General features: G+C 42.5%; 2 protein-coding genes across 10 annotated transcripts in view; one reads left to right on the top strand and one right to left on the bottom strand.

Annotated features, from left to right (window-relative positions):
* LOC145934681 (uncharacterized) overlaps positions 1 to 15,491 on the top strand; it is a 213,359-nt gene that overhangs the window by 93,007 nt on the left and 104,861 nt on the right. Inside the window, exon 7 of the mRNA XM_083035323.1 lies at positions 3,766 to 3,990. Within this exon, the coding sequence (XP_082891449.1) occupies positions 3,766 to 3,805 (40 nt within the window). The 3' untranslated portion in view covers positions 3,806 to 3,990. The remainder of the gene's footprint in view (positions 1 to 3,765; positions 3,991 to 15,491) is intronic.
* LOC145934677 (neurotrimin) overlaps positions 1 to 15,491 on the bottom strand; it is a 363,184-nt gene that overhangs the window by 67,515 nt on the left and 280,178 nt on the right. The window lies entirely within an intron of this gene.

Consider the following 15,491-nt stretch of genomic DNA (forward strand, 5'->3'; position numbering starts at 1 on the left):
ACGCGTTTCTAACTTAACCCAATTTGCCGTCCGAACACTGCAAAAACGGCACATTGAGCGAGCTCGAAAGAAAAAGAGACAGAGAGAGAGAAAGAAAAGGAAAGAGAAAGAGTGTGGGCCGTTGCATCCAGAAACTGCAGCGCGAACCGGCTGGTGAAGATGAAACGGATGGAAGGGAAGAGAGAGAGAGAGAGGTTGTGGTGGTGGCTGAAAGGGGGTGTGGTAAAAGAAAAATGAAAAATAAATGCGCTCGGGGCAACACGCTGCACCGCTGAGCTTGCAATGCTTTTAACTTTCCCCATAAATTTATTTACCGTCTCTCTTTCTCTCTCTTTTTCATTTCTAGTCTATCTCCTGTTCCGCGATACCGCTAAAGTTTCGTCAAGGAGCAGTCCTCGTTTCCGTTTCCCTCTATTTCTCTGCCAGTACCCTCCTTTCACCCCTCTCGTCTTCCCACCCTTCAGCAACCGTCCGACGATCTTCCTCTATCTCGCGACCCCTTATTCCTTGACCATCTGTTTCCTGCGCTTCTTGCCTCCTAGCTTATCTCTCTATTGACCTTCTTTCGCGAGCGGCGCAACGAGCTCGAAATCGCGCTCCGATAGCAGTTTCTTAAGGTCCTAAGAGATATATTATATATATTGTATACACCAGGGAACACATACACACACGAGCTTTGCCAGTAAACAGGAAAATATTGATGCTGTGTCAAAAAGCCAAGTTTGGGGAAACTTTAAACTCCGGCGCTCCGAGAAGAGCCGACGTAACGAGGAATTTTGCGGTGTTAAATCATCTTAACTATCGCGTTATACGAGAAAACCCGTCCTCGCTTCAGCTCGACGTGGTGGCGCATCGAGAAACAATTTAAATCGCCGATCTTCTCTATCGGACGTTGTAAAGACTCCTCGACTTTGCGACCCGCCGTTCGCTCTCTCTTCCGGTCTTCTTAACCAGGTTTATCTGGCTGACTTTCTCCCTTCTTGCCGGTAAACTTGCCATTACTTTCCATAAGTTTCCGTGCTTTTGTGCTTTATATATACGCGAAAGGGAAAGATCGATAAAGCGCGCGGCAAAATGGTTGATAAATTGTTTACGACGAGGACAGAAAATATTATCACTAACTGTCGTCGTTTCTGCTTCCAATATTAGTCGCGCGGAAGAAAATTCAGTGGAAAAGATAAACGCTGCGTTGCAAAGTATCGATCGTTTCTTCCTCTCGAAAAACGATTCCGTCGTGCTAAAAATGCAAAATGAAATAAACCTCACCCGATTTTCCGATAATTGTTGAAAAAGCATCTAACTTACAATATTGTCAAGCGAGAAAATATTTGAAAACAATATAGTCGATTTGATAACATTTCATTTTATTCCGCGAATCCTAGCCCTCGTTTAATTTTACGAGCATTTGGAGATTAAAAGAGATCGATCAATGATACGAAAAACTTTTAGAATTTCTCTCTCTCTCTCTCTCTCTCGATAATAGCGCATCTACTCGGATTAAAGGATCAAGAATATCCGATTACTCGAAATAGACTGGCATCGCTATGACAAGCTGCGATCCAAATATATTTGCTTAACTTGACAAACAAAATGATTATATTTGACGCGATGGCATCATCAATGGCGATCCATTTATTTTCTAGCGCAAAAATATTTAATATTCATGCAACCTATTTACTATCTGTCAGAAAACTGTCTTAATAGAAAAGCATTTTTCATTGCATTCGAAACTATTTATAATCAAAATTAATAAGGCTAAGGTCGAAAAAAAACTCTTTAATTTTCTTCTACTTTCAAGATAACGATTGATTTCTGTAAAAATATAATAATATTGTCAATGCTATATATATACACAATACACTCCAGTATATGAAGTGTATAATATTAATAATAATAATGAAAATAATGTATATTATCCATTAATTAATTTCATACCTAAATTGCGGCTTTTCATCTGTCAAAACTCGCTGCCGAAAGGAAAAAACCGGTGAGATATCGAATAAGTTACAGAGTCACCTACCATATCCTACTCCTATATCTCCGGATAATGCTCCCGCGGATAATTTCTAACGCGAATCTTCCCGTGGCGGTCTTTACACGACTTCTCACTTAACCCCGAAAAACCCGGAGAGTTTTAAAAAAGCGCCCCAAACCCTCTCTCTCATTCTATTCACCCATTTCTTTCGCTCTTGCTCTCGTTTTTTACAAACCGCGTTTTTTTTCTCTCTCTCTCCGGCAACGCGACTTGACCATATGGCCGGTAGTCGAGTAGTCCGCGCGAGCCGGGAACAACGGCCGCAACGGGAATTACCGGGCAGAGTCTACAGTCCGGCGCTTCCGGTTCGTGACCGAATCGCGAGCTTGCTACAAATAAACTTCCCCCATCCCCTTTCCTTCCCCGTCAAAGCTTGATTCCGTAACCTGGTCACGCGTAACACCGCTGACGTCTACCGAGGGAGGATGTATCCACCCTCGCCGACCACCGGTTGTCACACTCGCGTCGCGCTTTTGTTATCCGGCCACGATTATTTTATTAGTGGGAACGAAGCGTATCAGCGACTCGAAAAACACTAACGTTTTGCGCAAAATCGAATTGACTCGGCGACGTGGGTTAGGTCGGCATTGTTTTTCCGAAAAGTAAATTGAATCGTCAATCGACATCGCTACGTGATCGCAAGATTGTGAGAAAACAAATGTGTTCCCGCTTTGTTTCTTTTTCTTTCTATTGGACAATTTTTGTCGTAAAATAATACCGAGTGTATGTGAGATTTAAATATGTCGATTCTTGGTCTCTAAATTTTTTAAGATATTTTTTGCTTTGTTTTGTAGAGTATTTGGACGGTACATTTTTTTATAATAAGATATTGTAAGATATAATATGTTATAAGCAAAATGATCACCTGGAAATCGGAAATCATCCAAAAATGATACGAAACGAATTTTAGATGAAGAAAGAAGACCTTTTAAGATCCAATCGCAACTGCTGGAAAACGCACTGCTCGCAAACTCATTGCGCAAGTTTTTCCCGGCGACATTACACGTAGCTTTATGCTGTACCAGAGTTCGAGTAAAAGCTGTCGCGTCGCATACTCGCCACGATGGACGGTATTTATCGTGTCGGATGATTTGTGAGCGGGACGGTGGTCGCGCTGCGAAATAAACTTGGGCGAGAGTCTGTTTCGCAGGCCGGTCACGCTCCCTCTTTCTCAAAGTCCGCGTTTTCTTCCAAACTCCGAGTGACACGAGGGCATCCCTATGTACATGGAGAGAGAGAGAGAGAGAGAGAGAGAGAGAGAGAGAGAGAGAGAGAGAGAGAGAGAGAGAGAGAGAGAGATTCTTCCTCTTACCTTTCCATTTCGTTTCGCGTTACATTCTCGATCGTAAAAGTTGCAACCGGTTCTACACGAGCGGGTCGTAACGACGATTTCCACGTCGTTCTCTCTAAAGAAGTTTGCACATTCCGCGCCCTACGGATAGATTCTTCGATTGCGTCGCCTAGTGTTTCACTTCTCTCCGGAACGAGAAACTTTGGGAGCCACGTTCGAATTGGAAAGTTAGACTCGCGTGCGCATAATATTGTCGAGATGATGTTACAATATCGGGAAAATGTTGGAAGAATGCGCGCGCGTGTCAAATAAATTAGTAGAAAAAAATAGATAATTTCTTACCATGTTTCGTATCGTTTGTATTTATCCCTTTCGACAATCGCCTCTGCTCCCACTTTGTTGAACTTTGTTCTAATATTTTGTTTCCGCTTTGTTTCAGTTTGCACGCGCCCGAATTTGCCCGAACGCCACGTTTGTAATCGCTTTCTCTGAGCATACACGCGCACACATAGACATGCCTAAGCTTTCATCCTCAAAGCACCTATGTACGTGCTTCAGTGACGGCGCGTGACCTTCGATCGGCGTGTATGCACGATGTCGAGGGTAGATTCATGACCGCCATCGGAGCGCCAAGTCTGCCGCTCCATCGTGTAGCCGTGTATAGGTAAGTACTCGCAATTTTCCCTTTACCATACACCTGCTCCGGAACGTTATAGCGTTGTAGCCGAGGAAAGAGAGTCCTTTATCTACGACCGCGCCACGATACAGGGGGTCGCAGTTAAGGGCTCAGGTGCCCCGATAAAGCGGTCGATAAGGCTCTCATATCTTTGCTCCTATCTCTGATGCGCGTCTCTATGTGTAAAGGGTGGTACGTGTATGTATTTGTGTGGAAACTAGCGTATTTTCTGCCAGGCACGAGAACACATTTCTAGACAGAGCCTAAGAGAGAACAAAGGATCCCGAAACGTGCCTTCGAAATTTGTTATCAGACGGCGGAGAATGTTTCTCTATGCGGTACGTCAATATCGTCGAATGATTAGAAATTAGGAGAGTAATTAAGGAGAGAGAAATGAAACAGTTTGCGCGAAACTTGTTGCGAAATATCGGATTTTTACACATTTTGCAGATCGCCTTGCGGAGAACGTATATAGACACAGTTCTCAGTAAAATATTCCTTTTTTTTTACAGTCCAATATTAATGTTTAATCAAGGTTTCGCAATGAAAGAAATTAACGAGCCATGTCTCTCGCACTGTATGAAAAATTGACTCGGCGTGATTGGGTAACTCTGTTTTATGCGTGCGGGTTCGTTTGTGGAGTTACGCCAATTTAAAGTATTATTGCGCAAATAAATGAGAATAAAAACACTGCGCGTATAGAGCAGTTTGCGCGTTTACATTGGAAAAAGGCATTTTTCTCACATGTTCTCAGTGAAGCAATCACGTCGCATTTTGTCGCTTATTTATCTATCGGACAACTCGACAAAACCGAACGGCGGAAACACACGACTGTCGTTATGCTTGATTACCTGAAAAAGCCGTCGAAATATATAAATCATGTATCGCGACTCCTGAAAAGCCGATACGGGACGCAGGTACCACATTCGCATATTTGAAAGAATATTAATTACTACAGAAAAATGTGATAAAAAATTTGATACATCGTTTTATGGAGCAAGAGTCTTATCACAAGCGCGTAAAAAAAAAAAAAAAAAATCAAGACTGCCTTTTAACGATTGCGTTGTAAAGTTTTATAGTTCGAAAAGTTACATTACGGGAGAGATTGCGCGTTGACATTGCTAAACTTTGTACACTCGGAATTAATAGAGTTTGGATCTCTCGATCGAGAGCGAGTCCTTTGCGTGAGTTACTCCCGAAGAAGAGGAAACGGAGGAGTCGAGTAAGGATTGAAAGTAAGACGCGCGACACACGAGGGAGCAATGTCGTAACCACTTTTCGCGAGTTCCGAGTTTGCTTACCGTATATAGAGCGAGGCAGTTACATAAATAGATTACGTTCCATTACCTTCGCCGACCAAATGGCGAGAGAGAGAGAGAGAGAGAGAGAGCTCGTGAACGAAATTAGTTTCGTTAGCCGGATAGCGGCGGAGATTTTACGTTGTCTCGGTGCGGTATCGTTACGGCGGATAGCGTGTTACGTGACCGAAATTTCCAACGCGTCCGCTCTCATAAATTTCCCCGCGATTATTCCGGCGAATCCTATATCCCGAGGATTCTTTGTCCTGCGCGGCGGACGACGAGCGAGAGACGATAAAACCGGAACCCGGTCCGATGATAGGAAGTGCTTTAGCTATCTCTCCGCGGATGAAACGCGACTCCCTTCCGCGATTTCTTCAACCTCCTCCTCTCCCTTATAATAGAGGATGTCTGAAATATTTTGCGGCGTTACACGATGAGAGACGACGTAACGTTGCAGCGACACGCTGTCGAGACGAAAGCTCGAATTCAAATTTCGTGCCCTATGGTACACACTCTGTATGCATATATCTCCCTTTTCCGCATGCAAATATAATGTTTCATACTTTTGTCGTTTCGATTTGGCCGGTGCGCGCAAAAGCCGCGCTAAATTATCGTCGTTGCAAAAATGAGAACGCGAATGCGTTTATATGTATAAAGCGATGTGCTTTTGTACAGGTACCAACCAACGTTCAGCTTCGCGTTTGTGAAGGATTCAGAGATGATTTTGAGCGCTCGAAATAACTCGCGTGGCTCGAATCAATTTCGAACATTAAACATTTTGACAAGCGGGTGTTAAAAAAAAATAAAATAAATAAAGGTCCTATTAAATTAAATAATGCTTTGAAAAATTCAATCGATTGAAAAATAACATTTTGGTTGCCCATCACCAATTTATTATCCCTTTACCGCTAAAATTCCCTCATATTTACCTTACAATCGTAAAACTCGCCTGTAAATTCAATAAAGTTTTTTTCTATCTCGTATATTTTGCGTGTATATATACATTTTTCCTCCACCCTCCCCCCTTCAAGAAGCGACGCCCGGAAGGCTCGATAATTGAGCGTTTACGATTGTTGTGTGTGTCGTTACGAGATAGATCCTTATATATCCGACGACTTCATAAAAATAACTTGCCGCCACCGTACGACAACGACGACGACGACGACGACGACGCGCGCTTTTAGCTCCAAAGTGCTTTTTGTTCCTGCGTCAGGATATGGGCTTCTTTGTGCCGCGGTCAGCCGTTGATACCTTTCGAAGTCGCAGCTTTTCATCGACCTCGCAAGCGCCCCGAGCTTTTATGAATCGCTACCACCGCGCGGCCGCGGGGTTCCTTTCACGGGAGTCGTTTCTAGTAATTTGACGCTATTGCGAAATGGAAACGAGCGTCGCTGAAATATCGTCGAACAATGTGCAGGGAGAGAGAGAGAGAGAGGGAGTTTGCATCTCGCTTTTCCCCGATACTTAAACGCGCGTATTGTTCTTCTCATATATGCTGCTCCGTCTCGCATTTCTTCCCTCATCGATTCTCGTCTGGCGAGAGAAATATTATATATACGGATGTTATACGGGGAAAAAGGTGTACAAGGATTTTAATATATCAAGGGGTTGATATATCATGTCTGGTTAAGTTTTTTTTTTTCAAGAAAGATAATTTTTTCATCCTCGATATATACGATGTTGACGTACAATTAACAGCTACGTAAATTGAAGCGATACTCGGGGAGGCTCTCCATTAATTTCCAATTGCGCGGCGAGTTTGCATGCAAGTAACTAGCGCAAAAAGTTTAAACGTCAAACTGTAATTTCCGACGAACGAGGGACGTGTTTACCGACGCTCCCACACGACGGGGGTATGTTTGCGCAGCCCGAAATCGTCTTGACGTCTTGCGCGGATGCGTTTTATTACGCGGCGCGCGAGTTTGGGAAAACGCGACGAGGACACCGAGTAACCTATTTCGCCAAAGTAGATAGAGTAGATAGGTATTGAGCGACATCGCGATAAACATCGTTCGATAGATATATATATTCGCCGATACATATTCGTGTCTATATGCGAGCATAGAACACGGAGCGTCGAAATCAATCATCGATCGATTCTAATGCGATTCTCCCATCGGCAGCGAGCACTTCCGCAGATTTCTCGTATATATCGCCGCCATCAAAATCGACATAATTCCATCGCCGACAAAAACTACGCAGAGAACGAGTAGTAGCCCTCTACGCCAAACCTGACAACAGAGAGGGACTTTCACTTAGCAGATTGGAGTATGCGGTAACTCTCTCTGAAATCGGCGTCCCGGAGAATCCGTCTTTCCCGGTATCGTATCAATTCGATGTAATAAAAAAAAAAAGAAAAAAAAAACAATTTCGCCGGCGAGATGCTATTATAGAATAGAAGAGGTATCAAGGGAATATCCGATGCTCCGAAACACATTGTGGCGTAAATCAATTTGGGAAACACAATGGATTTAAGGAACGATTCGGCTATCTGTATGAAACACACATATACATGTAACGAGATGTTTTAACGAGATTCTCGCGACTTTGGCATAGTTCTTTTACGATTTATTTCGAGAAATACTTACATCTTCGGGAAGCTTATTCAATGACAAAGCGAGCTAATATCTTAAATCAATAACTGACCATCTCCCTCTTCGCGATAATATTTGTACATAGCTAGCTTGAAGAATATTATTTCTCCGCAACGTTTTTTCAATTTCGAGCTTTTTACTATTTTTCTGCGTTCCTTTAGATTAGACAGTTGCTCACTTCTTGTATACCTTTCATGGCTCTGTGAAAGGAGAAATGTTTAATTTCATGTCGGACCGCTAGAATCGCGCTCGCGAGAAGGTAGACGTACGTCAAAATGTTTCTGCAACCTCGGGGATTAAAATAATGCTACTAAAAAAAATAAAAAAAAACCTGCATCCTCTCTCCATTCTATTCTCCCGTTCGACGAGCAAATGGACTGAATTTTTGGTCGCTTTTCTCGCCTTTTTTTTTTTTTGTAAAGACGCGGTGGTCCATCGATCGCAACGAGTTGTACAACGTCCCGACAAACGACGACGGGATGAGTCACGCTTTCCCAGAACTCTCCTCTTTCCGCCGGTAGCCGTAGCTTCCGCTCGCCGCTTTTGCTTGCTCTGTCTCTCTCTCTCCGCGTGACACTTTGGAAATTAAATTTACGAGAAATAGCGCTCACTTCGTTCCGGGGACACGCGCCCGGAATCGTAACGAACGAGTTTCGTGCGAGCGGTTAGTGTCCTTCTTCTCCTAGCGAGGACGACTCTAAACTATTTTCCGCGCAAAAGACGCCCGCGCTCGTTTAAAGCGCGAGAATTCTGTCCAAAGTCTTGACTTTCAAAGTAACTGCGACGGCAACAAAAATTGACCGGTCTCTCTTCTCTTTTTCGAAACAAATAGTTACCCAAAAGTGCGCACGGACATTTCATTCCGCTTAAGCGAAGCGCGATTAAAGCAATTACGATAATTACTCTGACCAGAGTTTCTTGAATTGCGCGCAATTGTTTTTTTTTTTTTTTTTTTTTTGCGCGTTCGATCGTAGACTCTCCCGAAGACTTTTAATTGCTCTCGTGCGCTTTTAATTAATTGTGTATAAACTTATTTAACGCAATTCCACTTGGTAATTTCATATCACGAAAGATATCGAGATTAGAATATCGCGAGACTTCTTTCCGCGCCGCTTACATTAAGCGGCCATGAAATAGCGAATATTGTGCTGCGATATCGGCAAATACTTGGTTAGATCCCGTTAAAAGTTCAACTGCGAGATAACTGCGGGGCTTTGTCAGCAGCGCGAAATTTTATCTCGAAGAAATGTTAATAAAGTTTGGCCGACTTTGGATAGCGGCGTGCAATTATCTTGAATCGACTATATTTAGCGTAATTGTTATACTTTGTTAAAAAAAATATTTTTTTGAGAGTTTCAACGCTCCTCGATTAATATTGTACTAATATTGCACTAAATATTGTACATATATACAATATATTCGATTAATTCGCGCTCTTAATCGATCTTTCTCTTTCCCGAATAAATGTTCCAGCTTTATGACGTAAATAAAGTTAAGATAGCTTTCCGATATTTTTTCTCATTCTTCTATATATAACTAATATTGATGAATAAGTTTGTGAAAAGTTGATAACAACTGGCGTATATTATAATTGTAATTTAATTAATCAAATATAAATATTTATTCAACTAGAAATCGCGAACAACACTGTGTTGTAATAAACATGCTATATATTATTTAACATTCTGTATTATTTTACTGTATTGTTATGTATCTTATTTCAAATGTATCATAAACGCTTGTCAGAATAATATCACGAAAAAGAGATGTAGAGAAAGCGGCTACATTTTGTTGTATATTACCGGAGTATTTTGTCACAAAAAGTGCCTCTCACTCATGATATCCGATATTTTCTCTCCACGCATCCCGTTCCAGTAAAAGCGGAAAAGGGAGATATTAAACCGGAGGTTTTCGCATATTGCTGAAAATGCCCCTTTGACAATACTCATATTTGTCGGACGGTCAAATAATTTATCCGATGCACATACAAATAAACTTGTCAAATTATAAAAGTTGTAAAATTTTTATCTTGGCATGTTAACGACGTTAAACTTTAGCGAGGCGAATGTCAACTTTAACGAGAGACTAATATAAAATTAATTTTTCTCTCATGCGAATCTCTCTCTTTCTCTCTCGACCACAATTTGTGTTGCAACTTTTCACAATGTTATCTCGATAATAAAATCTCAGGAAAGGGATCAGGGCAATCTTGAATCTAGGATTTCCGGAAAAGCTCGCATAAACGCTTTACATTGTTAATATACGTACAATATCTTCCGCTTTCCGAGAGACGTATACATATTTATCCGACTTATAATCAAAATCGTATCACATCGACCGTAGGATACGACGATTTATACGGAGCTTTGCGGAATTTTTGAGAAAGGACATTGGAGTATATCATATCGGAGCGGTGACCGCGGCCGGGAAAATTGTACAGGCATTTCCGAACGATGAATATCCAAACGAGAATCTCTTTTGACAAACTACATATGTTGAAATGTTGCCTCGAGGCAGAAGGATTTCACGGAATGCTTAATTTTTTTAGGGAGTGCATGTAGGGGAGGGATTGGAGAGAGAGGAAGACTGAGTAAAAGAAAGTAAAATGAAAAAACCTTCAAAGAAAACGGCAACGAAAAACCCTACGAAAAGAGTGGGACGAGCGACATTCAATGGCTGATATTATTTGAACATATCGAGAAGAAATTCCCCGCTTCTCCTCGCGAATAGGATCGCGTTCTGCGTGAAACTATTTTCGTACTTCGTATATATATTTTTCGGTGGAAAAAAAAGATTTTATTAAATGTCTACCTAATATATCTTCGATGTTTCTTTTAATACGTTCAAATAGTACAATACATATGTATATATTTTATATTAAGAAGAAACAATTTTTTATAAATACTCTCTTTCTCTCTCTCGTAAAATTGAACGCATAAATAAATGATTTCTTCTGCTCTGTTCATTTCCTCGAGCACGATAATAATAATAAGCCGCGCATCTCTCTTTCAAGTATGCCATTTCAGGTCGGTACGACGGCACATTCGCGTTTTCTACCTTCAAACTTGAACGACACGACAGACCGAGAATGCAGACCGCGCGAGGACCGAATAATGCAGCCACGTTTATGAACGTGCAATAAAAGAAGAATTTATTTCGGGACGATATAAATAGGAAATGGTCGCGCGGTTGCACCGGGGTAATCGATCATATCTTTCGAGCGAGACGGAACCTTTCCCTCGTTTATTGGCACGATCAAGCTATTCCTGTCGTCTCGAGAAGGCTTTACGTTTCCCAAAGCAATCAAGTAGACACACTGGAATGTTTCCTTTTTCGCAGGGAAAGCAGATCCATTTCCGATCGCGTCGTGATGCAATCGCTATTCGATGAACAAAATAAAACCCCTTTACGTAAAATTAAAATCGAGAGCAAAAAAAATTATTATCAATTATTTATAAATTATCAAGATAGATTTTTCAAAAAATAATAAGCATATTGTGTAATCAATTCAGCAATTGATTGATCTCGACGGCGACGTTATACATGTATGTACGTACATCAATTTTTGGCAAGTGGAATCGAAACAGCGGGGCACCGTGTGATACTAATTTCCACGGAATGGCGCGATTAAAACGGCGTTACGTCACAGTTAGGTGAGATAGAGGAAACGCGCGAAAAAGCGTCCGGAGAATTGACTCTCTGGACCATCGGCCACGTTTTCCGTGATGCACGACTTTCAACAGCGCGCGAGTCCAGCCTCGAGAGACGTCCGCGCCCCCGTTTTTCATCGTAATCATCGTCACCGATTGCGCGACATGACGTAACGAATGGCGACACGGCACGATATAGCGGACGTTATAAAGTCCGGTCATCGCGCGTTACGCGGCATGACATACGTGAAAAGCGTTGTTTAACGCGTGTCGCAACTCGATTCTGCCTGTATATACGTGTGTGTGCGTTACATCCTCGAGTGTGAATGGAAAACATTCGGTGTATATCCGGACCCGTCAAAGACTCCGAAACCTACCCCTGTCAATATGATTCGCCACCCTCGTAATTTTGTTTCCGAGAGTCAAGATTGATGCGCGCGCGAGAGCTCATCTCTCTCCCTCTGACGTTTCGCGCTGAGCGAACGTTTATATACGGCTCGCGACAACAAAAGTTGAGCGAAAAAGTTAAGCCGCTTATTCTTTTTTTTTTTTTTTCCTTTTTCGATTATTAATACGCGGACGCTTTCAGTCTCGCGTTTCGCGTCGGCGCGCAAACTTTCTCGATGACGTCGCCGGTGAATAATCGAGACCGCGGGATAACATCTCGAGCCGGTAATTAAACGACGTCCGGCTTGCTTATGAAGCCGGCCGCATGATGCATCGCCGCGACGACGTCGCGCGAGATTATTGACGTCGTTGGGAAATCGATAGCCGCGTTTTCTGCTCCAGGTGATAGATGAGCATGCTTCAGCATCGGATTACACGGATGCGGGCTAGTCGAAACACGGTTTCACGACGACGACGACGACGACGATGATGATGATGATGATGATGATGATGATGATGATGTTGATGTTGATGATGATGATGATGATGATGATATCGGTATTTACTTAATTCATTATTTCGTTATTTCGAAGCGTGTCTAGTCCATCGCGCGGAGAGAGAAGCCTGATGTTTAAAATATTTGCATCACATTTAGCGGAACATTGCGAGGGAATTATTTTTCCGCGTTCTGAGGCTGCTTCGAGAGAGCACGCAGTGAGACTTAATTAAAGGCATCACGATACGTCAAAGATACGCGCGTATATCCCTGTGCGTTTTTTAACGTAGTAGTTGTGAATTGGACGTACGAGAGAAATTCACGCATACATATACGCGTGCATAATTGTGGGGTGATACTCTCGGTAGGGACGACACGTAGAGAGATTAAGCACTAGAGAAGTATTATGGAGATTGATGGATGCGCGCTTATCAATACGAAAGTAATTATCGCCCAGTCTTACTCTATGGCAGTAGACTTTAGTAACGAAATAATATCGACGAGAGAGAGGGAGAGGGAGAATTTATCGCCCGTGTTAACCGTCGTCACTTTCGACGATGCAGGTAATTATCGCGCTCTGCTCGGGACTGTTCGGGGCTAAATCCGGCGGCCATTACTAAAAGCCGGTTCAAGTGACAATTGCGTTAATCTTCCGTGCAATGTCGGCGCCACCTCTATCACGACGGACGTCGTGTGCTATTTTACCACCGCGAGACACGCGCCCAAAAACCATTCATCTCTTTTTCCATTATTCCGTTGTTCCTGTCGTGGATATTACATCGCGCGTTTCGTCCTCCCGCTGCGCTCGATGGGCTGCGGCTGCTATAATAACGTCACCCTCCGGTTATGCAAAGGTAAAGGTTCTTCTTAGCTTTTACCTTCCTTCTCGTGAAATATTCGACAATATCACTTTTGTTTTATGCAAAGAGAGACAAAGGTTCTTTTAAATATTTATATCTTTCATATTCGAGAATTTTGCGGAAAGAAAGAGAGAGAGAGAGAAACCACATATGTGTACCAAAATCAATCGATTACGATTAAATTAGTCTCATCGAAAATTAAAAAAAAAAAAAAAAATGGAAGATAAATTCTAAGACTGCGCGTATCCACGTCTCGATCTCGATATTCGATTTGAGAAACACTGGCGTGGACGACAGTTGCAGTATTATCTCGCGTCACGCAAGATCAACAAATATGTTGGAAGAGGAGAGCGGGAGAAAGAAAGGGCGGCGCTAAACCGAGTGAGTTTTATTTAAAAAGCGAGCGAGAGGAGATGGTCGAGAATGAGCTTCAATCTCGGGGCGCCGTGTAAACACGGCCATAGATTCCTTTTATCTCTTGGCAAAGGGGCTCCTATTTTTCCTCCTTCCCGTATCGAACGACTTTCCACGATGCACGCGCGTCTCGACCCCGACCCCCGACTTCGTTTACCCTCCGGCCAGATACGGTTCTTCTTTGAGAGAGGGCAACACGCGCGAGCGAGCGAGCGAACGTATCCGAAACATTTTCCCATCCGCGTGATGATCATAAACATTCGGTGCGATATAGCCAATATACGTCTTCATGAAACGCGCGTACTCGCATGTGAGAGGAACGAAGAAATAAGGAAACGCCGAGCGAGACGAAGATCCGTTGTTTTCTCTACGAGTCGAAATTTTGCTTCTATATATATATCTTCAATTTCAATTTTCTCATGTTTATGGATTCTAGAGGATTTCGATAGGCTTAATTTATATAGAAATTGAACTCATTTTGATTTGGACGAGGAACCTAGTTCTCGGTGAAATTATATACGGAGAGTAAATAATTTAAAATACTTAAAAATTTATAAATTAATCAATTTCCAAAACAGGAGAGGAAAAATTAGAATATGTCGTTCGTAAATCTGGATATTCGATATCGCTAAATGCGGTCGCGAGTTTCAAATGCAGAATCCGACTCGGAGCACGAAATACTAAACACGAGATACGAAAATAGGCGAGTCACCAGCTTCATTAATATTTAATATCTCATCCTTATATAAAGAGAAATAGACAGTGGTCCAAAGTTAACCCGCTGAAAAATATACGTGGCCGCCGAGAATGCAAATTCGGAGAAACGGATCATCTAATTACGCCATTCTTTTTTCAGTAGCTGGACGTTAACGTGCCCGCGACAACTTGTCCGTGGAAAGGAAGAGAATTTTAATCGCGAGTCGCGGCGCTGACTTAATGCAAGATACTTTGCGCTCGGACCTCACTGCGGGCGTTTTAAGGATAGGTAGGGATTCTTCCCGCAGGAAAGTAAATTAACTAATGGAAATGCAATCCTGGCGATCTCTGGCTATTCCGGCGTATCCTTTTCCGCGCAACCTGCTAGGAGCTGATGTAGCCGGTTTATCAAGTCTCGTCTCTCATCCCGTTTCGGGGTACTCTAGATGTGCTAGGTTTCTAATTTTTTTTCTTTTTCGAGAGGAGAAAAAAAAACACGCGTTTAGAAGAGAGATACGAGCCATTTACGTGTGCGCTAAGAGAAGGTGCGCTTTCTTCCCTTTGAAAACTCGTCTCGGTTTTCGCACCGAGATCTCCTTTCACTCCTCTCTTACGTCACGCGAAGCGAATATAACGCTACGCATTATCCTGCGATATCAAAGAGCTCGTGTGATTTTTATCAGAGGCGAACGTGAGGTATCGATCGGCGTAAAACTGGGTTGAATGCGCGAGCGAGCGGATAAATACGAGTATACGCGAGGTGTCTCTCTCCGCTTGTTTCTCTATTGAAAATCAGCCCATGATAATCCGTTGAAATGATGCGGGCTATAAAATACTACACATACATATAGAAACATGTAAATGTATATTTAGAGAGAGAGAGACTATGCGACTGCAATAATATCCTCGAATTATTCCCGATTGTATTTGGCCCGATATGATTACTCATATCGAGAGACGTGCATAGATATTTTTGCGGAATTTATTTTCCGATGCAGACGGCAATATACAAATGCGTTGGTAAAAATCTCTAAAATATGCACACGAGAGCAGAAAAAAGAGGATTTTGCTCTCGTATCGCAAAATGGTCT

This window comes from Prenolepis imparis, unplaced genomic scaffold (genome assembly GCF_030444845.1).
Source record: "Prenolepis imparis isolate NDT839.2.m4 unplaced genomic scaffold, iyPreImpa1.0 SCAF_4, whole genome shotgun sequence".
Taxonomy (NCBI): domain Eukaryota; kingdom Metazoa; phylum Arthropoda; class Insecta; order Hymenoptera; family Formicidae; genus Prenolepis; species Prenolepis imparis.